This window comes from Apis florea, unplaced genomic scaffold (genome assembly GCF_048593485.1).
Source record: "Apis florea isolate Af1SG1 unplaced genomic scaffold, ASM4859348v1 contig_3803_pilon, whole genome shotgun sequence".
NCBI lineage: Eukaryota > Metazoa > Arthropoda > Insecta > Hymenoptera > Apidae > Apis > Apis florea.
Window position 1 is genome coordinate 1641235 of NW_028256864.1, and position 24314 is coordinate 1665548.

At 27.0% G+C, this 24314-nt stretch overlaps 4 protein-coding genes and 1 long non-coding RNA gene across 12 annotated transcripts; 2 read left to right on the forward strand and 3 right to left on the reverse strand.

Annotated features, from left to right (window-relative positions):
- Positions 1 to 513: 513 nt before the first annotated feature.
- LOC100868262 (uncharacterized) lies at positions 514 to 2651 on the reverse strand. 5 transcript variants are annotated; one of them, XM_086916665.1, is made up of 7 exons: positions 2421 to 2590; positions 2310 to 2339; positions 2082 to 2247; positions 1883 to 2024; positions 1419 to 1819; positions 1115 to 1317; positions 514 to 977 (listed from the first exon to the last, which is right to left on the reverse strand). In XM_086916665.1, exons 3-7 carry the CDS (start codon positions 2193 to 2195, stop codon positions 683 to 685), a joined length of 1155 nt encoding a protein of 384 aa, XP_086772791.1. In that variant the 5' UTR covers positions 2196 to 2247; positions 2310 to 2339; positions 2421 to 2590; the 3' UTR covers positions 514 to 682. The 5 variants fall into 5 exon arrangements, with proteins under 5 accessions (XP_086772791.1, XP_086772790.1, XP_012348147.1 ...); XM_086916664.1 differs by having other exon boundaries at positions 2082 to 2339; positions 2421 to 2568; XM_012492693.3 differs by having other exon boundaries at positions 1419 to 2024; positions 2421 to 2558.
- Positions 2652 to 2654: 3 nt separating this feature from the next.
- LOC100869053 (nucleoplasmin-like protein) lies at positions 2655 to 8094 on the reverse strand. Of its 3 annotated transcripts, none has more exons than XM_086916667.1 (5): positions 8010 to 8094; positions 6417 to 6532; positions 5372 to 5585; positions 4851 to 4927; positions 2655 to 4013 (listed from the first exon to the last, which is right to left on the reverse strand). In XM_086916667.1, exons 1-5 carry the CDS (start codon positions 8077 to 8079, stop codon positions 3906 to 3908), a joined length of 585 nt encoding a protein of 194 aa, XP_086772793.1. In that variant the 5' UTR covers positions 8080 to 8094; the 3' UTR covers positions 2655 to 3905. The 3 variants fall into 3 exon arrangements, with proteins under 3 accessions (XP_086772793.1, XP_003697971.1, XP_012348151.1); XM_003697923.4 differs by lacking the exon at positions 8010 to 8094 and adding an exon at positions 6786 to 7061; XM_012492697.3 differs by lacking the exons at positions 2655 to 4013; positions 8010 to 8094 and adding exons at positions 4243 to 4549; positions 6786 to 7069.
- Positions 7612 to 10189, forward strand: Sil1 (Sil1 nucleotide exchange factor). Its single transcript, XM_003697920.4, has 4 exons — positions 7612 to 7974; positions 8369 to 8646; positions 8716 to 8975; positions 9043 to 10189. Exons 1-4 carry the CDS (start codon positions 7857 to 7859, stop codon positions 9740 to 9742), a joined length of 1356 nt encoding a protein of 451 aa, XP_003697968.2. The 5' UTR covers positions 7612 to 7856; the 3' UTR covers positions 9743 to 10189.
- Zip99C (Zinc transporter Zip99C) lies at positions 10157 to 24029 on the reverse strand. Of its 2 annotated transcripts, none has more exons than XM_086916663.1 (5): positions 22777 to 24029; positions 14091 to 14201; positions 12511 to 12767; positions 11877 to 12435; positions 10157 to 11799 (listed from the first exon to the last, which is right to left on the reverse strand). In XM_086916663.1, exons 1-5 carry the CDS (start codon positions 22991 to 22993, stop codon positions 11624 to 11626), a joined length of 1320 nt encoding a protein of 439 aa, XP_086772789.1. In that variant the 5' UTR covers positions 22994 to 24029; the 3' UTR covers positions 10157 to 11623. The 2 variants fall into 2 exon arrangements, with proteins under 2 accessions (XP_086772789.1, XP_003697966.1); XM_003697918.4 differs by having other exon boundaries at positions 12511 to 12773.
- Positions 15860 to 18238, forward strand: LOC147656127 (uncharacterized). Its single transcript, XR_015294998.1, has 2 exons — positions 15860 to 16091; positions 17209 to 18238. It is a non-coding gene; the product is annotated as an uncharacterized LOC147656127 (long non-coding RNA).
- Positions 24030 to 24314: the final 285 nt, after the last annotated feature.

Consider the following 24314-nt stretch of genomic DNA (forward strand, 5'->3'; position numbering starts at 1 on the left):
TATCAATAGAAATCATATTTCTTTAATGATTCGTATTAGATATCGTTTCAAAACAACTACGTTAGATATTTTTTATCGTAAATATTTTTAATTTTCAGATAATGTTGCATATGCATATCTTATGATTATTATGGATTCGAATATCGTAACTGAATTTATGAGATTCGCTAATTTTATGATTATTAATTTTAATTTGTATTGGACGACTATTAAATTACTCACAAATCATTATATCATTATGCTATAGTATATGATTAACCTTATGCTTCATTTTAAACAAGGATTTGATAATACTACGCCATATTACTTACGAAAAAGAAGAATATTTCTTTGAAATACTTTATCCTTATCCAGATGCTTCGTATTGTTGTTCTGTTCCTACACTTTCATCTTCAAAAAATTGTTGAAATTATTTTTATAAAAAAATTATATGCACTGAACATAACTAACACACACATTTCGATGTGACACTGAAAATATCAAATTGAACCGTTTCATACCGAAATCGCCCTCTAGTGAACAAAATTTAAATGATTTACTTTAGCGCCACTTACTCTACAGTCGATACATCACATTCTACATTCTACAGTCGATATGTCTTTTTAACAATAAATAAATAATATAAAAAAAGATAATAGTAAACATTTACATTTTTACAACGTCTTAAATTTAATAATATTTGTCAAGTATTCGTTGAGATATGTCGTACATCCATTGAAGATTCTGCTAAAACAATATCAGAAGAGCTTGCTCGGTCTTCCGTTAGTCGAATTTCCGGAGCGCTGCGAGCGCGTACCGTTCCCGATTTCCATGTATCTTTAGTTTGAACTTCTCGTATAGCAGTATTGGAGTACCCTTTTAATTTATTCGATCGAATTTTTGATACTAATTTTACATCTTCAGAATAATTGACGAAATTTTGAAGATCTGATGGTTTAGTAAATGATAAAGTTTTTTCAATTTCATTTTCAAATAAACTACAAAAAAATAATTACATATAATCATTTTTTAAGAAAATAAGAATGCAAAATAGATATTAAAAGAAGAGGAAAAAATTTATTTAAAAAAATGAATCAATATATTCTTCCTTCTATTGTAAAATAAATAATCTTACTGAATCGGTATCCATTTTGTAGATTCTTTACTACATCTTTTTTTACTTTGTTCTGCTAATTTCGCAATAATATTTGCATCTACATTTATTGATTTCGGTTTTTGCACACAACTCTTTAATCTCTCAATATTTAAAGTCAAATGTTGTATTTGTACCTTAAGTGTCGCATTTTCATGAACTAATCGTGCATTTCTTTGTACCACCTGAGAGTCCACACAATAAACAATTTCTTTTAATGAAAAATATAAAAAAAATTATAGGATCGAACAATGACTAAAAATAACTGCAACTTTAAAAAGTTTACCTGTAAAAATCTTGCTTTACTTAAAGGCAGGGGCTCTTGAAACTTTTCGGATACAATTATATTAAGTTCTTCTCTTGCTTCATCTAGTTTCTCCATCATATCCGTTATTACTTGCAAGTGTTCCTTCAACAATTGATCAAATTTTTGCCTCAACGAATCTTTAGCATATTTCATTCGTAAAAACTTTATACACAAATTATACGTTGTTTCGATTTTCTCATTTAATTCTTCTCTAAGCGACTTATTCTCATCTTCCAAACATTCCCGTACTATCTCAAATTCTTTTCGTTGTTGGTGTAATTTCGAAACACCACTTGCACATCGTGTCTTCTGTCTTTGTATTTCATTGTTAAAAGAGTCCTTTTCTTTTTGATAGAGGAACCTCTCATCATCCAACTGCTCTAAAATTAAGTCGATGCATTTAAAGATCGCGATGAACTTAAATGATTTTTTTATAATCTTACGTTTGACGTTCTTGATATGTCTTTGCTGTTTTTTCAATTCGGTCGACAATCGTTCATTTTCTCGTTGCATTTTTTGCAATTGTATATCTTTTATTTGTATAATATTTTCTAATGATGCAACCGTTTCTTTTAGGTCTGTCACCTTTAAATATTAAAATTATTAATTAATTATTGATATAAATGATTAAAAATCGCCTACTTGTTGACATAAATTTGTTAATTCCTCGTTGATGACTTGACATTGTGCATTCGAGCAAAAAATCTTCACATCTGGGCCCTTGTTCAGGCTGTTCTTAGAACTAATATTCTGCATATCATAATAGCAAATATTACGTTCTAGCGATGAACAGCAAAATTTTCTTGACCTTGAACCACATCACATCAAAATGTTTTGTATTGTTAACTTTGTTAACGATATATCGCTTACCTCAAGTTTATCACCAATAAAACTTAATTACTGAAATAATTTACAAATATTGTAGGTTGTTCGTTTGTAAACAATCATAGGATTCTTCTAACAATACGAACTAATATATACCTCAAATATTGAAAATCATTAACATGTTTGTATTTATTTCTTCGAGGATTGTGTAAACAAACAATTTCTTTCCCTCACATAATGACGAAAAATCACTTTCATTAAATTATTAGATATCTTTGATTGTATTAACAAATGATAAACGCTTAAACGTCAAAAATTTTTAACCTACAAGTATATAAATTTTTCTTATATGATCAAAAAAGGCATTCAAATAAAAATTACGTCATGCAATACTGATTAAAAGTTGTGAAATTTTTTATTGTATCGTATATGTACAAAATAGGTGTACAGACTACTTATCAATCGCATGGGCGCGTTTTATACACGCTTTATATATGCTATTATCGCATATAACACTGATGTAAGAGCATCACATTGTGTAGTACACCTGTGTAACCTCCTCTTCTGTTATCTTTCATCAAATGGAATGAATGTCAAGATGACGCGTAAATATGTTTCTTCTTTTTCTTTTTCTTTAATTCTGATCTCATTTTTTACCCTCTTTACAATTATTAATAACATTCTAGTATAAGGGTTCTGTGACTATTACCCCTTCCCCATCTTGTACACACGAAAATAATAAATTACACTGGAACGTTATCTTCGAAATTTGTTTTTTTTTCTTTTTTTTTTTTTTTTTTTTTCTTTTCTTTTCTTTAAAGAGCATAGTAATTCATTTTTTTGTGAATCGCGATTACATGACTACATTAGAATAGTGTATATTCGCATCACTGGAAGTGTTGATGTGTGAACACGGCATCGGAGAAGACAAAAAAGGAAATAATACGAATATACCTCACTGTAGGTCCGCTCGTGCTTTCCACTAATTTTATTAACAACAACTGGGCCAAATATCTGTTTCTTTTCACACTTCATTTTAAAAAACGTGTTCTTGTATTATCTTATGAATTTTTTGATAGTTTTAATCATTTTTTTTGTTTTTATTTTTTCATTTTTTTTGTTTTTTCTTCTTTTAACAGCATCGTAACGAGATAAAATAAACTAATAAATATATGCGGTTGGCTCTCAGAAGAATGCCCTCTGAACTTTTATTTTCATAAAATTTTGTCAAAAAAATAATTTTTGATTCGTATCCTTAATATCTCGTAGTTTGCTTAATACGTTTTAAGGGTCACTCTTCTAAGGCAGTTGAAAAAAAAATATTTGATTAGATGTTCAAAAAATATTTAATGTTATTTAAAAAAAATTCCACTTTCTATTCGCAATAAATGTTATATGAGTTCACAAACATGTTTATGAAATAAAAAATTGTAACGTTATTTTTCATAAAGTACATAGTGTGATATCTTATAATATTTTATTGGTCCAGTTGTGTTGTAGAAACGTGGAAGGCAACGTCTTTTGTTTGATAATCTGGTGAAACGATACTAGATTCGCACAAATGCGGATGATAATGATGGACTTACGCTTATTAGCCTAACTTAAAAGTTTGTTGTATTTCAATAGTAATAAGGCTGATGCTTATTTTTTCTTGTTCTTATTAGCTTGATTTTTGTATTTGGCTGCAGTTGTTAATTTGGCATTCTTCTTCTTGGGTTCGTCTTCATCATCTTCCTCATCTTCTGGCTCCTAACATATTAAAATAATAAATAAAATATAGCTACGAAAATAGAATTGAGAAACTTTTAGGTATCATTATCATAAAATGAAAAACCTATAAGTGAAATTTTATTTTAGAAAAGATCATATTCTTTACTGACATTCTAATGTATTTCTATTTCCTATAATACCAAAACATAATTCGAAAATAAATGTGGAAAAAAGAGGAAGCATGATATGTAAGGAATAAAAGCAACTGTTTTAAAATAGGATGATTTATTATGCAAGAAAATAAAAGACACATGGAATGAAAACACAAACGCAGAAAGTTATATCCACGACTTTCATTTATTCCTTAATCTTCAGAGCCCTCCCGCCCCCCAGAAATTTTAATATTCATATAACGTGATTTTAAAATATTCTTGGTAAAACTTGTTTTTTGGATGATGATTGAATAGCAGCATTTTAATATTAGGACTCTATTTGTCTACAGCTTCATCCAGTTTGGCACGCTTCGTGCCATTTTTTTTACCCTCTGCAGAATGCTTTCTTTTCTTTTGTGGTGCCTGAAATTTGTATTCCTAGTATATAGAAAATGAAATACTAACACTTTTGTTAATATACATAATAAAAGCATAACAAAAGATATGATCATATCAAATTGATTTAAATATATATAATTGCTTCAGTTGAAAATATTCTGCATTTTCCTTACATCAATTCTCAAAAAATTCTTATGCAAGCCTAATTAGAATGTCAGTTATGAATACAATCTTCCCTTTACTTGTAATTTTTTAACTAACTTTTAATATGTACATATATATATATATATACAAAACTAATCTAGAGGAAACATTATGTTTGTACCTTATCATCATCATCATCATCGATGTTCTCTTCTTCCATTTCATCATCCATATCATCAAACTCCTCCATATGTGTACCTGAAAAATGGGATAAAAATAATATGATATTATTTAGTTTAATTTTTTTCATTTCATTCATTGACTTTTCCTAAGAAAATAATTTCCATGATTAAATAATTATTACAACTACATTTTCTAAACTTTAATTTTTAAAATTATTTAATATAATTTAATAATTTTATTTTATTTTATTTATATAATTAATAAACTTTATAATTCCATTTAAAAATCCATCTATACTTATCACAACTGTTAAAAGGCGTCCAGTTGTAATTATCGCCTTCTCCCTCTCTCTCTTTCTCTTTTTTATATATAATTTTTAATTCTAATATGATTAAGTATTCAAGAAAAATATTAGCATAATATTTATTCTATTGATAAATAATTACATATCATGAATTAAATTTTTATTATCATAATTATTATAACTTTAATACAATAATAAATATTAGAGATTATTACCAAGTAAATTATGTCCTACTATATGAACAGGACCACTTCCTTTAACCAAAGTAAATGTGACTGGAGGATCAGGAAAACTGAGATCTAAAATAATCTGTGCTGTTTTCCCCATCTCCAACAAAGCAATTGGTGTTTTGATGGGTCCTTTTAGTCCCATTGCTTCAACTTGTAATACATTCAGTTCACCAGGTTTAGCCTCTGGACCTAAAAGAGCCTTTTAAAAAATATACAAAACTAATTAAAATTTAATTTTATTTGAAACTGGTATATTGATCAGAAATAAAAAGTAAATATGTACATAAAAAATAAAAATTAATTATATAAAAACAACATATTTATAATAATTATATATTTTTTATTAAATATTTAATATTTATATGAAAACAAAAATTTTTATATTTTAATCAATTATAAGTAAAAAAATAAACAATTAAGAACATTTTTAAAAAGAATGAACTTGGCAAACATTCTTCATTATAGATTTATAAACATTAAATTGTTTATCTAAAATTAAAGAATAATTTTATATTAAAATACATTTAAATAGTGCATTTACTAAACAAATATCAACATCACAAATTTTCATGCTTTTGTTTCTCGAAAATTCGAAAATAAAAAGAGGTTATTTTATCGTAAAAAAATAAAGAATGAAATTTATAATAAAGACTAGTTTTTTATAAAGATATTAATTTCACATCATGATTAAAAATTCGCGCGCAAATGTAACGAAAGGTGATGAAAGCGCTCGAAAAATCGGGATTACTAGTGACGCCAAATATTGGTCATATATTTTTATACGGTTAATAGATAGATATAAGAAGTTGCGCTAAGCTGTCCGTACTGAGTCAGAAATTTATATCCAAATAAACCTATGATATACATCGTAGAATAAATAGAAACCATTTGCTATGGAATCGCGCGTTCATGAAAATTCTTTATTGTTCATAGAACATGGCAAAAAGCAAACGGAACGTTCGTAATGTATCAAGAGCGATAAAGTATAATTTAACTATTCAATGTGCTCCCATCGATATTTTTTACTTACCATTTTTATGATCAGCTTCTGATCGGCACCAAAATGTTGGTTTGTGCCGTCTGCGTCGTCGTTCTTGTGCTCTGGATCCCATACCTCGCTAGAATTAAGTCCTTCGAGAGTGATTCCTGGACACACAAATCACAAAAGTACGCACACGGAATATCATAAATGCTTGCCGTTATATCATAGTTTGATAAAAAACGCAAGTTCATTAGCTCTTTAGGGGACAATGGGAGTTCGTCACAATGGCCGAAAACCAGCCGGCGTCTCAACCATAGTACCGCTCGCGTCGAATGGCCAATGACGACGAAAGTAATCGCGTGCGCAATAAAATAAAGGAGCCACAACGTTCACAATAACACGGCTTCTGATATTTACCATAAAGATACTCTTCCGCCATGACGATCGACTTGATATTAAAGGATTCTCGTTAGTGGATGTATAGAAGGACACCGTTGGAGTGTGCGTGCCGAACGAGAGTAGAGAAGCTAAAGACGCCGCGCGCACAACGGTCACTGCGCGAAGAACAGTGGTCGCACGTGCTAGATGAACGCGTAGCAAATGAGTTTCGCGTACTCAGCCTTGCGCGCCTAGAATACGTTCTTTCCTTTGATTGGTCGATGCACTTTCAACTATTCTGAACAGCGTTGCCATCTAATATCACAAACTACACTGAAGGCTTATGAAGGGTATTATTTACCCCGATTATTAAAAAAATTGATTAAATAAAAAATGCAATTGTTTAATTTTAGATTTTTTATAATTTTTCTTAAATATTAAATTTAAAAATTGTAAAATATAATGAAAAATTAAATGCAAAAATTATTTCTAAAACAAAGACATTAGAATAAAGAAATTAATTATTCTTTATTTGATATTAACATAGAAAATTTGATTAATAATAAATTATTTAAAGAACTATTGATTTTAAAATTTTTAATAGAAAATGTATAATTTTTATAATTTTTAGAATAGTAAAAAATGCAATTATTTATTATATTTATTTAAAAAAAGAAAATTATAGAAAAGATTAAATATTACAATTATTTATATTAAAAAGTAAATAAAATAAAAAAATAAATAAAAGAAAAATATTTTTTTTTGAAATATATTAATTTCAAAAAATTATTTCAAAAAAATTAATGAATAACAATACGATTTAAATGAAAAATTTGGCAACATTGTACTTAACGACTATTAGTCTATGTAAGCCCTGGTGGTAAGATATGAAACTATCATTGACATACTGACTGCATAAATATCGGACGCAACACGTGAATTATACTTAAATTGAATAATAGCATGATGAAAAAAGTTTATATAAATAAAATAATTTTTATAATATAGTTAATGAAAATCCTCTAAGAGATTTTTGGTAATTTTATAAAAAATCATAATTGTATTTTGGGAGAAGTTATAGTCCTCGGTCAATCACAGGAACTGATAAAAATGCAAGCCAATATGATTATTCTAACTTGTTTACTTTTGTTACCAACGATTTTTGGAAACATTGAAAAAAATGAAACAACATTTGTTCCAACTCGAGAATGGCAAACTGTGAAAAAAGGTAAGTAAATACTCATTTAATTTCGTTATACGTACGTTTTGGGACTACTTTTTTACGCAACTCATTGTGTGCTCTTCTTAAGACCACGTCAGTCAAATTTGACATCGCGGTTTTTTATGAGAAAATAAATCGTGATTTTCAAAGAGACTATTTTTCTTTTAAATTCATTAATTTTATAACAATTTTTATAAAAATGTAGTATTTTGTATTATTTAAAATATATACAATATACTAAAATTCGATAAGTCATAAATTATACAGCAGTAACGTACATAAAATTTTATTTAAAGGTGCAAATAAATTTGTTATTTTGTTTTGACATTTTAATTACGTATTTATATAAAATGCAATTTATTGTTTTATTATATTATCTTTTTTTTAAATTATTCATTAGGTACACCAATACCTGGAGGATTACATGTACGACATAATTTTCAAACTGGAGTAACAGAAGCTAAATTAATGGACTCTGAAGATGTTGAAGAAAAAGATTTAAATGAAAATTTAAACAGTTCTAATATAAATTCTTTAACATTACATCCTGAAAAAGCAATTTTTGAAGAAAAGGATCCTACGGAAAAATCTAATTTATTTCATCATCCAATTGAAGAATTAAAAGCTAGATTAAAAAAAATTAAACAAGATAGTGGAGAAAATATTCCAGAACTAGATGTAATTATTTTTGATTATAATCAGTATATAACTAATTAACAAGAAATAATATCTCTAAATTATTTTTAGGATGAACATACACAACAGATAAAAAAAAAGTTTAAAGATTACGAAACTTTGAAGAAAGAATTTAAAGCACTTGAAATAAATATTACAACTGATTCAGAATTGTTAAACAATTATTTTCAAAAGTTTCATGTTCATAAAAATGCAATTACCATGGGAACATTAACAACTGCAGAAACAGAAGAAGTTTTGGATATTTTATATAATTTAGAATATCTACTTCATCAAATTGATAATGCCAAAGTTTTTGCTGATATGCAAGGGTATGTATTAATTTTTTTTTTAATGTTAACATTTGGATTGTTTTTTTTTATAATTTTTTAATTACAGCATGAGTAAAATTATATCTCCATGTCTCAATGGAACAAATAATGAAATAAAGGCTGAGGCTTTAAGACTTTTGGGTGCAGCTGTTCAATCTAATCCTAAAGTACAATTAAAAGCTCTAGAAAATGATTTTGTTCAAAAACTTTTACATATATTATCTACAAATAATAAAATGGAAATAAAATCAAGATGTCTCTTTGCTTTGAGTGCTTTAATAAGACAGTTTCCAGCAGCACAAAAAGTGTGGATTGATCATGGAGGAGTAGAAATATTTGGAAAAATTTTAATTGATGATCAGTTGCAAGTACAAATAAAAGTTATGAGATTAATTAATGATTTAATTATAGAGAGACAAAACTTAAATGAAATTACTGATGCTAATCAACAATTAAAAATAAAAGCATATGCAACTGCAGATATTGAAAAAAAATTATTAACATACGAATATTGTAATCATTTGAGCAATTTAATGATAGAAAGTTTTAAAGGTGAACGTACTGATCAATTGAGAACTGATAATTATGAATTTCTTGAAACTATTTCTGATAGCATGATTACAATTGCTCCTATTTGTATTGATCGGTTTAGAGAAAATAAAGATGAATTGCTTCCTATTATTCGGCATTTATTAAATTTCTATCAAAACTTGAACTTATTAATGGATAAACTTCAAACAACTGGAAATTCGCGTGACGAATTATGAACAAAAAAAGAAATGAAATTAAATGTGTGTAAAGACAGTATGGTTATTTATTTTGCATCGTGAAATTATAATTGTATAAAGTTTTATGCGTAATGAAATTTTTTTGGCATAGATATTTTTGAATATCAATGGATATTCTACAAAGATTGTTACTAAATATAAATTTGGTAACATAGTTTTAAGTTGAATGCAAGTATAATGTATTATAAGATGAATGTATGTGTATATAGTCAAATTTGGAATTTTTCCTGTACATATAGTGCTAAGATATTTGAGTTCTTTATCTAATAAATTGAAAATGTTATATTTATTGTGTTTGGAAAAGATTATTTAATAAATTATTTTGTACTGTATATCTTTATATTGTATAGAAAAAAAAATGATTCCAAGATCTGTGTATATTAAATTATTATATTACATAGAATAAAATACTTTATTTACAAATAATAATGATTACATATGAACGATTTCCTCTCGTGTCATAGTTTATAGAAAATATACTTGCCGAATCGTTTAAACTAGTCGCCGGTTGAACTAGTTTCATACGTTCCGAATTTCTATTTACACGTGCTTAAAAAAGACACTATCAAGTTGTTCTGTTGTGAAAGAATAATCCTTTAAGTACAAGGATTGCATTTATTTTACTCGATATATAAAATCCTTAAATGATATATAAACTTACGCAGAATAGATGGAATCTCCTTTGATTCAATATCTGATCTAATTCGCGAACTCTTTTAAAATACTTGTCTTTAATTTCTCAAATTTTATTAAATACAATGACGCTATATCTACATACCAATTTTACAGATTTTACATAATATTTGTTGCATATTGTTTCTGTTGTGATCCGTTATACAAACTTTTATATATATATATATATCTTTAAGAATATGTTTTTTGTTGCTTTCATAATAAGATGATTAAGAATGCAATATATTATTTACAATACATTATAGGAACATAAAATATACATTTGTTAGAATGCACGTATCATACAAACCGATACATGTATCTGAAAATACACTTATCTTTCTGTGCGTAATTTACAAAATTTTTTTGGAATTTCAAAATTTTTTTTAACAGTAAACAAGGAAGCATAAACATTATGTACATGATGATCTGTTTTACAACATGAAAGTCAATACTGATTTTACAGTAACGCCTAAATAACAAAATTTAAGTGCAAAGTAAGTTGATATAGAAACGGAATGACGTTTTATGTAACATGTTTTCGATAGTTTACGAAGGAACATATGTATATTCGCGTATAAACTATGTCAAGTTTATAACAGTAATTCTTGATATAACAATATAATTCGATAATATCAAATTACTAATAAATAATTGAAGAATATAAAAATAATTCAAATTTTTTTTAATATTTTTTTTTACTATCAAAAAAAAGAATGTTAACTATTGTAAAAAGTTACAAACTATTGTAATTAATATTACTATTGTAATCAATATTCAAAGATACAAATTACTGACATGAAAACAAAATGCAATTCCTAAAGAAAAGTTTTCTAAAGAGCAATTTAAAAATAACAATTAGATAAAATGTAAAAATAGTAATTGCGTTCTGAATATGTAGATAATTATAAAGTGCTGTTTCAAACTAAACTCAGTACAAAAATTGAGTAATTTATACAGGAATTTGTGGTTAATTATTAACCGTCATTCCTCGTCTCTACCATTTTTCGGCGTAGATGCACCATGATTGAGCAATAAGTATTACATGATAAAATTTTCTATGGCAAATTCAAATTACTTGTTCGTACACGTATCAAGAGATATTAATATAAAAAAAAAAATTTATACTCGATACGTGACGATATACATCAACAAGTTGCTAACTCTATTGCAAAAAGAAATAACTTATTAGTCGCAAAGAATTGTTAAAATTGCCATAATGATAATACCAAAGACTAACGCGACTAATTGTTTCAAAGATTCTTTAGGACTAGTTTCTTTAAGCAGTTCAGGTAAAATGGTCACCATGCCGATGTGTAAAAAACCACCCGCAGTGAAAGGTAATATCCAATTCGTTTTTGCTCCTAAAAAAAAAAACAATTAAAAACATTGAATATACATGTTAAATTGTTTTTAATAGTTTTAAAAAGGCGCCACTTACCAACTTCGCTACCAGAAAAAAATATGGCTGACATGGCCCCAAAAATACCACCACTAGCAGTAAGAAGCTGCGCCCGCGCAGCATCCCATTTGTTGAATCCACTGCGTAATAGAATCGCAAAATCGCCGATCTCATGAGGAATCTCATGTATGAGAATAGCAAACGTAGTGAGAACACCTAAACGGAAAGATACGAGGAAAGAACCACCCACAGCCAACCCATGAGTAAAGTTATCTATAATATTGGCTATCAAATTAAGATAGCCTGTTATATGTTTCGGCTTTTCCTTCTTAACAATCTGTTTATCGTCAGAAACGTTGTCTGGATTATCTTTCTTAGAGCAATCTTTTAACAGATCAGTCGAAAAACCATTAGTTTTTGCAAGTTTTTTCAAACAATCTTTCGCTTCGTCCAATGGCAAACCTTTAAGAGTATTTGATAGTTTGTCGCACATTAATATTGGCTTGATGCCATTGGTAACAAAACCATTCTTGTGTACATCTTTGTAACCGTTTGGCAATTGAGAGTATCCGTTCTTCTTTTCCAAGAAGGGCTGTACCTATAACAATAATAGAAAATAAATATATCATATTTATAGATGATTCAATCATTTTTATAAAATCAACGAAATTACCTCATTAATAATTTTTGAAAAGTCATTGGTAAATTGTTTTGAGAAACCATTCTTTGAATTACTTTCAATCAAATTGATACAATTGTTATTCTCTATTTTTTTTTCAGTTTCATCACTAATTTTATCAGTCAGATTCGCATTGTTGGCAGAAGTATCTTCGCTTTCAGCTTCTTGTTCGAAGGCAAATAGCTTTTCCACTATGACGAATATCAGAAAGCCTCCTAGTATCCATAGACCAGGACTCGGATGAGCAGCATCTGTTGCTGAAACAAAAATAGTTTTGTAATCGAAAAGACATAATTTTACAGATCTATACAATTTTAAACTGGAATATTCAGCACGGTCATCTATAAAAATAGAGGACAATAAAAGTGAGTGAGAAATTGAAGGTGGATTAGGAATGAACCAGTTTAATTTAGGAGAGGACAGTCGGCAATTGAAATCTGCAACTGAAGTACAATAGGGTTTCAGAACATCGTTTGAACCGTTCACAAAGCAGTCGACGGAGGTGAAGGATCGTCTTAAGTCACGCTTAGCATAGATCTAATATGATGAATTATAGCCTGAAGCTTAAATGGTGTTATTACAATTTAGATATATAGATTGAAAAGAAATTCATATTCGTTACGTATTCAATACGAGTCGTATTATAAAATCAAAAATACAATATAATAATAAATGAAAAACTTATCAAGGCAAAAATAATACAAACCAGTTGAAATGTATCTTGTACAGTTGCAACGACTGTTTTTAACGATATATAGAGAGAGGAAGAGAGATCGGTCACGTTTCTTTATAAATAAGAAGATATTGTGCCGATCGATTGATCCATTGACATCCTCAACTTAATCTTTAACATTCTTGCATACATATTTTTCTCGAAATTCATTTGTCCTTCTAACTGTCACACAAGATCTTTTAGAATCGCATCATTCAAGATGTATAACTTTTTGATATCTTTTACATGCGACCTTTTGCACATTTTATAGTTCAATAAGTTATTGTATCCGTTACGTAATGTTTAATCAATAACGTGTCAACTATTCTTAAATTAGAAACTGTTCTAGAAACGTTAGCTCTAACGTTTGATAATTTTCGCACCATTATTTCGAATTTCTTTCACCGATTTCGTTCATCATGATTTTTATATGACTAAGAAATAGAAACATATTTGATAAGATAAAAATCTGAAAATGTTTAGATTGAAAGTAACGAGGAATACATACATTACAAGCTCAATGCAATTTTGAAATCTTAAAATAATAATAACGTGATTCAACAATCATCATGTGTAACAATGATAAATTTTTAAGTTCTCTAAAGTCTGAAAAGAAATTTGAAGTTTGTTCATGTAGATATCGCAGTTAACTCGTCCGTTATCATATGTGATTCATATTCCAATGAATCGCGTAACGCCTCCGTTGCCATTCTATGGCACGATATTGCAAACAAGGACGAGCTACCAGTTGATAATAATTTATTGCCGACTCTTTGCCTCTCTCATTCTTTTCATCTGCGTTATTTAAATACACAATCTTGTTTTCAACGATTTTCAGATCCTCGTTTAGCATTTTCATTACCTTTGTTCAAAGATCCGGTCTTCCATGCTTCTGGTAACAGATGCAAAAAGATATCGCCCAGAAGACCACCAACTGCAAAGCTCAGTAATATTTTCAGCGTACCAGAGCTATCTGTAACAGAAATAACATCAAACTCTTTAAAAAATAAAAAATAAAAAAAAAATGATCAATAAGATTCGTAAACTATAATAAATTGAATTAGCGAAATTTAATAATAGAACAAAGCAATAGATTATTAATATCTAATATTAGTCAATTCTGGTGTAAAATTTACGAAATTGTAGATAGAATTAAATATGAACAAACTGATTATGTGTCATTGTACTAAAAAGTGTAGGAAGTTGAATTTAACAGATTAAAGATGTTCTAGAAAATTGTTCTGGACCTCGTCCTACGCACGCGCACGCATAAACGCGTGCAAGTATGAAAAACGTGGGTGATTTTTCCTGCAGAGAGCTGATAAATTACAGAGAGTTAAACACATGGAACATTGATTCTTTTTGAAATATACATACCTAACTCTTATTTTCTTTCCTTTAAAATTGAATTGAATTCTTTTAAAGAAGAACGAACTTAATAAGAAAAAAAAAAAAAAAAAAGAAAGAAAGCACGCGATTATAAAGTAAGTGTTATTCTTTTCGCGTGGAAAAATGAAGCTATCTTTTGAATTTCCTGTCAAGAAAAGCTCAATTACAATTGAAATTTACCTAAACATTATCTAAACGTAGGTATATCATTCGTTTAATTAAACGATATCTCGTTTTACTAACCAGATTGCCAATTATCTGTACGTATACTTCCATATTTGTGTTAGTAGAAAGCGCGTCGAAATTGAATCGGATTGTACTTGAGCCCCTTTCTGTCTGTAATTCGCGATCCATTCTTATTACGTTGATGATTACGTAAAATTTGCTATCTTTGTTCCTAAAAAGGACGAATCGAATTTTATTATACTATCGTTACGTTCAGTATATCTCAACAATTAATCGTAATTGAAATTCCGAATAGATATCCGATAGAATTCTTGTATACAATACGGATTAGTTATCGATCTTAAATCTCGCCAGTGTCATGATTTTTATTAAAAATTGAACGAGAAAAATAGACAAGATAATTACTATTGTCTCGATCCTATATGAAAGATAATTAAATTTTCTTTTCTATTTTTATCAAATAGTAGAAATTTTCCAAATATTCATATTTCAATGATTTTATTTTAAAAAGTTTGCACTTTTATTTGTTGAACGAGATGCAAGAGAAAGTAATGAGAAAAGAATTTCTGGAGGAGGATAATAACGCAACAGACAAGTCTGTATTCATAACGGTCAATGTACTCTTAATTAATTTTTCTACACCACGAAGAACAATCTACATTATTGTGATGTGATGTTAATTATTCTACGCAGACGATAAATACGTCTTGTGCTGCTGTTTCAAGTCATTTAAGCTCTGAAGTTTACTGAATGATCCCCTATGGAATTTTTTTTTTATTGTTGCTAATTATGTATTTATTAGAAATCCAATTATTATTAATCTCTAAATATATATAATATAATATCTACATCAGTGTCTATTTATTATTCAAGTTGAAAATTGTGTTAGAGAACATTATCTACACATTAACATTAAATCAAATGATTAAAAGTTAAGTTGTATAAATAACATCTCAAGAGTTCAGACATTCTTTTTAACGATACGCAAACTCTGCTTTTGAATAATGTAATAATATATTTCTCTTATTAATACTGTGAACTTTGCGCTGATTTCATAATCGATATAATCAGATATAAACAGATCAATAAATTTTATGTCTCTTGATTTTAAAATGTTTACATGTCTTGTAAGTAATCCTTTGAAATTAAACATTAAAATTAACATTAAGATTGATATGGCAATCGGGAAAAAAATTGTATACATTTTTAATCGCTATGATTAAAATCGTGAAAGTGTTCTATTGACATCAGTTTCACAAATCGACGACAAAACAATAAATCATAAACGGTAAAATCAACGATGACACAACCGTGATAATGGAAAAACCATTTTACATTGGTGACAATTAAGAGGTCATGTCTAATCGATTAAATTTGCATTTTTTTGAAATACATGATATCGAACATCTTTTCTCAAATTTAAAATTAACGAAATCCCAAGAATATTCTTCAAAAAAAACGGCTTTTGACCTGAAATTTTAAAGATTTCTCTCGGAATCGTACTTTTTAAGAAATCAATGAGCAAGATATTTCGAGAACCATCGCATCAATTAACTTAAAAAATTTTTACAAGTTTTTCTTTAAAAACGTTTACCAAAAAATAAAGTTAGAAGAATGAAAGGTTCTTTTTTTATTAATTGAAAAATTTAAATATCGAAAAATCATATTTTTACTTTAAACGAACGTCATTTTATCTAAAAAAAAAAAAAAAAAAAAAAAAACCTTACCGAAAATATAATATTCTTTGTTCATCTGATAGTTAAAATCAATATTAATAAAATAACTATAAATTTTTAAATGATTCAATTCGAAAAATCATATTCTTTGCAGAACTTTAAAACTTTTAAACAGATTCTGAAAGAAAAGCTATTTATTGCTTTAATATTTCACAATAAAAGAATTAAAATACATTTAAAAAATATATATGTATTTTTAATAATGAAAAATTGATGTAAAAGAAAATCACGCATTTTTAAAAAAAAAATTAAAATATTTGCTTTTTCGACTATGAATAGGCATGATCTCTTGAATCTTTTAACGGTGTCGAGTTACGTGAGCTCATTTCGCAGGTTAGATTATGCAATTCGCATAATATTATGATAGAATTTAAACTTTCACTCAAAAATTGTATATAAGAGAAATTTTCAAGGATCAAGAAAGTAATTTCATTTTATAATATATAGTTAAAAAAGAATAACAATTTTCTATCATAATTAAGTATCAGAAAGAAATCGATATCGAAATAGCACTTGAGAAGATCGTGATTGCAAAATTCCCTGCAATATAAGCTTCTTAAGCTACAATATTCTAATTTTAAACGTTCAATAAAAAATACGACCAAAGATAAAGCATGAAATATCAACGTAATTTCCCGCTATTTATAAATAATTTTCTTTTATTTCTAGAAATGATCTTCTATGAATTGAGTAATTAAAAAAAGGCATTTCACATATAAAAGACAGTATCCAGAAAAGAAATATGATAATAAACGTGAAAAGAAAATTCGGAATTTTGGAATTCATCATATGATAATGTATTAATAAATATTATCATGCATTCATTAAAAGTAAATTAAAAGTAATTCAAAAAAAAATTTTTACTTCTATTCTACTATTTATATTTTTCACGCTAATCAAAGCATCAAAAGCATTCATCAAAGCATATGTATCTCGATTTACTACTCCAATAAAGAATTCCTTGAATCGTTTGACTCGTAACATTTCTATGATGAAATATCAAAACAACATTGCAAACTTACTTTTAATTTCTTACTTGCTGTATATATTTAATTAAAGCATAAGAAATTGTAATAAATTAAAATATCGTATTGTAATTTTATGAATATATAAATAATTTAAATTTGAAGCAAAGCGTAGATCAGAAGAAAAGAAAAAAAAAAGCAATAATTGGAATTAAAATATTTATCAATACATAATAAATAAATTATAAATAAATTATCTTATTGAGCAACCAGGATTAAAATGATCTTACAAAAATGTTCTGATTGAAAAAATCAAATATAGATATTTTGCAGAATGAGCATAATAATAGAGAATAGTAGCTGGAATTACAATATCAAAGTTATCAACTAATTTGATACCGTATCGAGAATCAAATAATACAATATCAACGTTATTTATTGTTTCGTTTATTTTTCATTATTTTTTATCGGATATATCATTTTTATTGATAATTACGAAAGATAAATGACAGATTTTTCGTGATTTTTAATTTCGAACAAATACCATTCGTTAAAATTACAGAAAATCGTGATCAAGAATTACTAATATTAACACTGTTCTTTGAACACGTGATAAAACACCTGGCAATTATAGCAACTCTACGTAATTATCCTGTATGTAATTGCAAATATGAAAAATAATATTTTTTTCGATTCCTTGTATAATTATACAAAATAAATGTTATTCAAGCATTGTTGGTTATTTTATTTGAACATAATATAAAAATAAACAAGTTGATATGTTAAAAATAATATAATTGTGATAAATATATAGAAAGAACGATAACAGGCCACGAGTCTGGAAATAGTACTAAAGCACTTGTTAAATTGCAACTCTAATTGTCCAACGAATCGTTTAAGAACGCAATTTCTTAATTATCATCGATAAAATGACTAACAAGATAACAAGTACGTATTCTGAAGTCAATGGGAAAATAAAGAAAATAAAGGAAAAATAAATTTGATCACGTTCTAGCTTTGAATTTCATTAAGAAATATTGAAATATTAAATAAAAGAATTCATCTTGGCGCCATTTGAACATGGTACATATAATATATGTAATATATAGACGAACGTATATATTCGCGTAGTTCTAAAATAGGAAAATCGATCGAATGATGTATGAAAGCATTTAAAGAAATTAAGTATTATAGCTAACAAAATTGTTCATTGAAAAGACGACGCCATTTAAAGTGCAATCGTGATCGGATCGAACGAAAAGAAATAGAGGACACATCTGTGAATGCAATTCGTGGGTAGAGCAGTGAGACCCGCTCGATAATAGATTCATTCCAGAACAGTCGTTCCCTCGGTTAAAACAGGGGAAGTGTCGTTTCGTATGCCATCCATGCGATTATTTCCAGATTTGTCCTTAACAATCTTTTTATTCTATATGAACTAATGACGACATAGAAGGTTAGCATAGATATGTTAATTTTTGAAGATACTAAACTGAATTTTTTGTTATGTAAATTTTAATTGTTTTTACTAATGAGATTAAGATCATGAATTGTAATTTTTTTAAAATCATTTTTTATAAATGATTTATAAAAACGATTATACTTAAATGTATAATATTAAAAAGTAACTGATAAAATTACTCATTAAAATAGTGATTAAGGGCAATATAAAAAATTGTTTCAGTAACAGGATCCGTGTAATAGAAAGGCTATATAAGATATATAAAATCGAGAAGATACATATAAACGAGAATGTAGTCTGATCGAATAACAGAAAATTGGTTTATAAAATCTTGCATTCGATTTACACTTTCGTAATATAAATAAGATGCTTTTCTTAATCTCTATTTGAATATATATTTGGAAAAAAAAAAAAAATGAATATCTTCGGAAATTCGAAGATGCATATGCAACGATTGTTGAATAAGCAAATAGATAATTTATATGTCACAAAGAAATATTAAAAAAGGACAAAAAGAAGAAAAGATTTTATTTAAGTTATAAATAAGAAAAAAAAATTCATTAAAAATTATATAGATTTAAAAAATTAATTACGTTATTAAAAATGTAAATAAATTCAGTTCTGCTGTTTGTAATTTACTATTTAAAGAATTCAATAATTATCGATTGCTTTTTACACATAAATTCTATCCGTAAATCGTGTTACATTAAAGAACTATTGATGAAACAATAAAAGTAAAAATTACTTTAAGAATATCATTTAGAAGTTTTCATTGGAAAAATATGTAGCGAATGCGCAGTAGCGTATCGATTTATTTTCACAGTTTCCCTCCTTTGCGTCCAGGTGTAATCAAAGGTGTTGGTGAAAGCCAGCTGCAACAGATGCTTCGTTCCTTCTCCAATGAAAGATTCTGGAATGCCCTTCGTAACCCAAGGGTCCTTTGGAATCTTATGTAACTAGTTTCGATAGAGAAATGAATAGACGTGCATATATGTACACGCATGTGAAGGCCAACAAGCCTATTCTAAAAGAGAAGTTAACGAACTGAGACGATAGAAAAATTTCAAACTTGCCTATGGGAATAATTCTGTGATCTTTATGCAAAGAGGAAATACATTTGCAAAAAGTATTAAAAAATAAAAAAACTATGTCAATATTTAGTTGACATACATAATACTTTCTAATTTCAACACAATAATTTTAACTAATGTCAACATAATGTCCAATGAAGAAGCATTAGAATTATTTGAAAAACATATACATTAATTACTACATGTCTTTGAATTCTTCTTATTGATTAAAACAATGTTACACACCACACACACTACACACACACGCACGCGCGCGCACGCACGCACACACACGTGTTCCACGAAGGAATTGGAAAATTCATTCGTATTCTCCACTGTGCTACAGGTTCCATGACCTTCGTATTATGTATAATGCCATAGCATTATTTATACACGTAAATTCTATACTCGTTCACACAATTCAAGTGTTATTACTCATGTTATTATTTATACAATTCGACATTTTAATTCGAAACACGCTTTAGCCAATTTTTCGAGAATTCGAGAGTTCAAAAACAAGATTTCTCTCTTTCAATCTTATTCTCTTCCTTTCTCTTATTGAAAATAAAACAATAATACTTGAAAGACAGATTCCCCAATCTAATCACTTTAATAATTTTTTATAATATTTAAAAATAAATTAATAAGTAAAAAAGAAAAAATTAACTGAAAATATTAAATTAAAGAAAGTTCATATTTTCTCTATTCTTATCTTTCTCACCTTAAAATATGATATGTATAAATATGTAAAAAAAAATTTGCATTTGAAAACTGGTTTTTTATAAGTCCATTGTTGAAATATGCATACTTAGATATAAGTTTTACGACCTTACCTGCTTGCATTGGCATGGAACAAGCAACTTCGCACATTAACACAGACCATAGATTCTATTAATATATTTCATATATAAGAATGCAATGAATATTATCCTCTATTGTGTTTGCATTTTCGAAATTTTATCTCATATCATGTTATAATTAAAGAAAATTATAAATATCAATGTTGATTAGAAAACTTATCGTTTGTTGCGAAGATTACAATTAATTTTCAGACGAAATAATTTAAGACAAATCTCATGATTTGTAAATTTAAAATGATTTAAAAATTAAGAAAAACAATTCTTGAAAACATTTTTCATTTTTCATTGATACAATTAAAACAAACAGAAATATTTTGGCTTAGGTAAATATGTACATCTATTTCGTAGAAAGATTACGTTTCGGAGAAGACGAAAGACGAAGCGACATAGCAAATAATATGCGCAGCATATCTTTTCTTGTGGTTGAGTGTGTTTCATTTTGAACATCCAAGAGAACCAACGTAATAATACATCATTATTTTTATCTCATCTACTGCGCTATTATTCAAAAAATATAAAAATTTTGTATATATCAAAATTATATGATTTTTTTAAATAAAAAAAAAAGAAAAAGAAAATATAAGCAAACATTATTTGAGTTAATGTGCCAATGTTAATTTCCGAAAATTCACATATTTTTCTTTAGAAATACTGTTATCTTTGTATATTTTAAAAAATAATTTCACAAAAGTTGACAAAAAATAATGTAAGCATGAAAGTACATTTTGATCATAATTATTTTTCTTCTTTTTCGAATAATTTATTTCGATCGATCACACAATGTAATTTTCAATGAAATTACGCGAAATGATTTTCTATTATGTACAATCATACTGATATATTGATACGAATATTGATACAATTAAACCATAAAATGTTAATTTTATATTTTTTAAAAATATAAATATTGTTTTGAAATATTGCATTTCAGATACAATATTATGATATTTTTAAAATTTATCATTTGTTTATTATTTTTATTTAAAATCATTTCAATTAAAATGCTTGTCGAAAAGTATAAAAGAAATTATAAAATTATTTGTAACTTTATAATTTCTGTATATATGTTGTATAAATATTCATATTAAAAATATTTATCTTATATATGTTGAATGCAATTAATGTTTTTTTTCAAATATTTAGAAATAATAATGATATTAAATAATTAAATAATTACGTGAAATCACATTACACAAAAAAAATTAATTAACATATAAAGATAAGTATTTATTCATTTTTTAAACCTTATTCTATATTTATCATAAAGAAAAATATAGTTTCATGTGATAATTAATTATCAACGCATACTATTTAAGATACTATGCACATATATATTTTTTTATTGCAATTCAGAAAAAATTGAAAAATAATTTTGTAAAATATCATTAAATATCATATCATAACAATAAAATTAATTTGATTATTATTAATAATTTAATCTATCAACAAATAAAATATGATTAGAAGATTTGATTATAAAATTAAATTAATTAATATCGAAGATTTTTATTATAAAACTTTATTTATATATTGCATAAATCCACACGCATATGCTATTTGCAAATTTAAAGACATTTGTATTTAAAATTTTTAAAAATCAAAGAAGCAAAAGTCCCATTAATCATAGATATATCGTAAATAACAAAATCAACTCATTGGTACAGATCATCTGTACTAACCTATATGAAGCTATTTCCCGCGTGCAGATTTAAATGTACACATAACCTCCCTTAGCGATTGTCAGAATCCCCCGTAGCAGAAAAACGCTATGATTCCATGTGAATCATATGGGCTCATGCTGACTAAAGAAAATAACATGACAACGAAGGAAAAGAGAATCTTTAGGTGTTATTAAAAAAAAAAAATATTGATTATATTACCTCCAGTTTTTATATCAGCACCTTCTTCTATGGGGATGACCAAAAGTGGAAAAATACCAGTTAATCCAATCATAGTACTTCCAAGTAAAGAAAACAGCCATGTATAATCGAAATATTCTGTAGTTTGCCATGGAATCCACATTTCTTGTGTGATCATTTCATACAGAAATCCCGTCGAGTCGGTACAATTCTGTTGTATACACATGTTTGCCGCCATGTTTATGTGACGTGAATCAAATATTTCGTTTGTCAAAATTTTTTAAATTTTATTGATTTTCTTAATTCTTTAATTTTGTCTTAATTACTTGATTCAAAATCGTCGTAAACGAAATATAACAAACAAATCACAATAAATTTTCTTTATAGTTTGTTTATTCAAAGATAACCTCTCTCGATAATACTTTTAAGAAAATAATTATATTTTTACACTGATTAATAGTCAATAAATAACACTAATGAATATAAAATCTTTCAAACAATGAAATTTCTTTGAGAAGAAGATTTATTAAGAAAATAAGCTAAAAGATTTTGTCGAGACAACGACTACCAAGCGCCCGACTAGCCTACACTGAGGACTGAGTACGGACGCTACAAATCAGGCGGTCGCCGCCTCTACTATTGTCGTCGATCTTGTCGATCAAATCAAGCCTTCTGCTATTTTCCGCCGCAATGCGGGGGATAAGAACTGTCAATGATAAATATCAGGATGACTGTTTATGTATTTCACTCTTAAAAGATTTCACTGTTTCTTGTGTTTTTGTCTTTTATCTTGATTTTCTTTTTTCACTGTATAACTCTTTTCGCTTATTTAATTCGTATTTTTTGCTATAATATTTCATACCACCGAAATAAGGATAGAAAAAAAAAAATAAAGTTCTTAAAATATTAGCAGGCAAAAAAAAAATTCGTCTTTTAGAATTTTTGTAATTCTGTTTTTTTTATATTTTTAATGAAAATATTTTAAACTTTAAAAAAATTTGTATAATCACTGATGAAATGAAATAATCACTTTTACCGCCACTATTGATAAACACGATTGCACAACGACACACAATATATGTTTTCAGTTTGTATATTTTTGGTTATGTTACTTCAAAATTGTGGTGTAAGAACACAATAAACGTGTCATACCACTAATTTACAATTAGAATTGCAATATTGTTACTCTATTTTGTTTTATATTTATCTTATTTTGTTAATTAACAAACAATGTATAATAGCACCCATTCGTCACAATGTTCAACAGCTAATGCGTATTATAACGAAGGCAATCCTTTTTATAGCTACTGAAGCGCTACACTAAGTCACTATATATACTTAAAACAGAGATGGACAATATATTTACTTTGAGTAAGAGAGAAAAATAAAGAATAAAAGAATAAAAAAGAAAAAATAGAAAAAATAAGAAAGAGAAATTTAATACAAATCAATAACAAAACAACTAATTATTTCCTAATTAAAACAAAAGTCAATATTTGCAAAAATATTAAAAATATAAAAAAAAGAAAATTCATTTTCAACGTTATTGAATATTAAAA

Bases quoted from the DNA above. Each gene is read 5' to 3' on its own strand.
- Zip99C (XM_003697918.4), bottom strand. From the start codon at position 22,993: ATGGCGGCAAACATGTGTATACAACAGAATTGTACCGACTCGACGGGA. The intron at 14,202-22,776 runs GTAATATAATCA...TTTCTGTTACAG, and splicing joins TGCTGATATAAAAACTGGAG to ATAGCTCTGGTACGCTGAAA. The intron at 12,774-14,090 runs GTAATGAAAATG...TTTTTGTTTCAG, and splicing joins GACCGGATCTTTGAACAAAG to CAACAGATGCTGCTCATCCG.
- Sil1 (XM_003697920.4), top strand. From the start codon at position 7,857: ATGCAAGCCAATATGATTATTCTAACTTGTTTACTTTTGTTACCAACG. The intron at 8,647-8,715 runs GTAATTATTTTT...AATTATTTTTAG, and splicing joins AAAATATTCCAGAACTAGAT to GATGAACATACACAACAGAT. The intron at 8,976-9,042 runs GTATGTATTAAT...TTTTAATTACAG, and splicing joins GTTTTTGCTGATATGCAAGG to CATGAGTAAAATTATATCTC.
- LOC100868262 (XM_031919447.2), bottom strand. From the start codon at position 2,195: ATGCAGAATATTAGTTCTAAGAACAGCCTGAACAAGGGCCCAGATGTG. The intron at 2,025-2,081 runs GTAGGCGATTTT...TAATATTTAAAG, and splicing joins TAACAAATTTATGTCAACAA to GTGACAGACCTAAAAGAAAC. The intron at 1,318-1,418 runs GTAAACTTTTTA...GTGGACTCTCAG, and splicing joins GTAAAGCAAGATTTTTACAG to GTGGTACAAAGAAATGCACG.
- LOC100869053 (XM_086916667.1), bottom strand. From the start codon at position 8,079: ATGTCAAATTTGACTGACGTGGTCTTAAGAAGAGCACACAATGAGTTG. The intron at 6,533-8,009 runs GTACGTATAACG...TTGTGTGTCCAG, and splicing joins TAAAAAAGTAGTCCCAAAAC to GAATCACTCTCGAAGGACTT. The intron at 5,586-6,416 runs GTAAGTAAAAAA...ATTTTTTAAAAG, and splicing joins AGAAGCTGATCATAAAAATG to GCTCTTTTAGGTCCAGAGGC.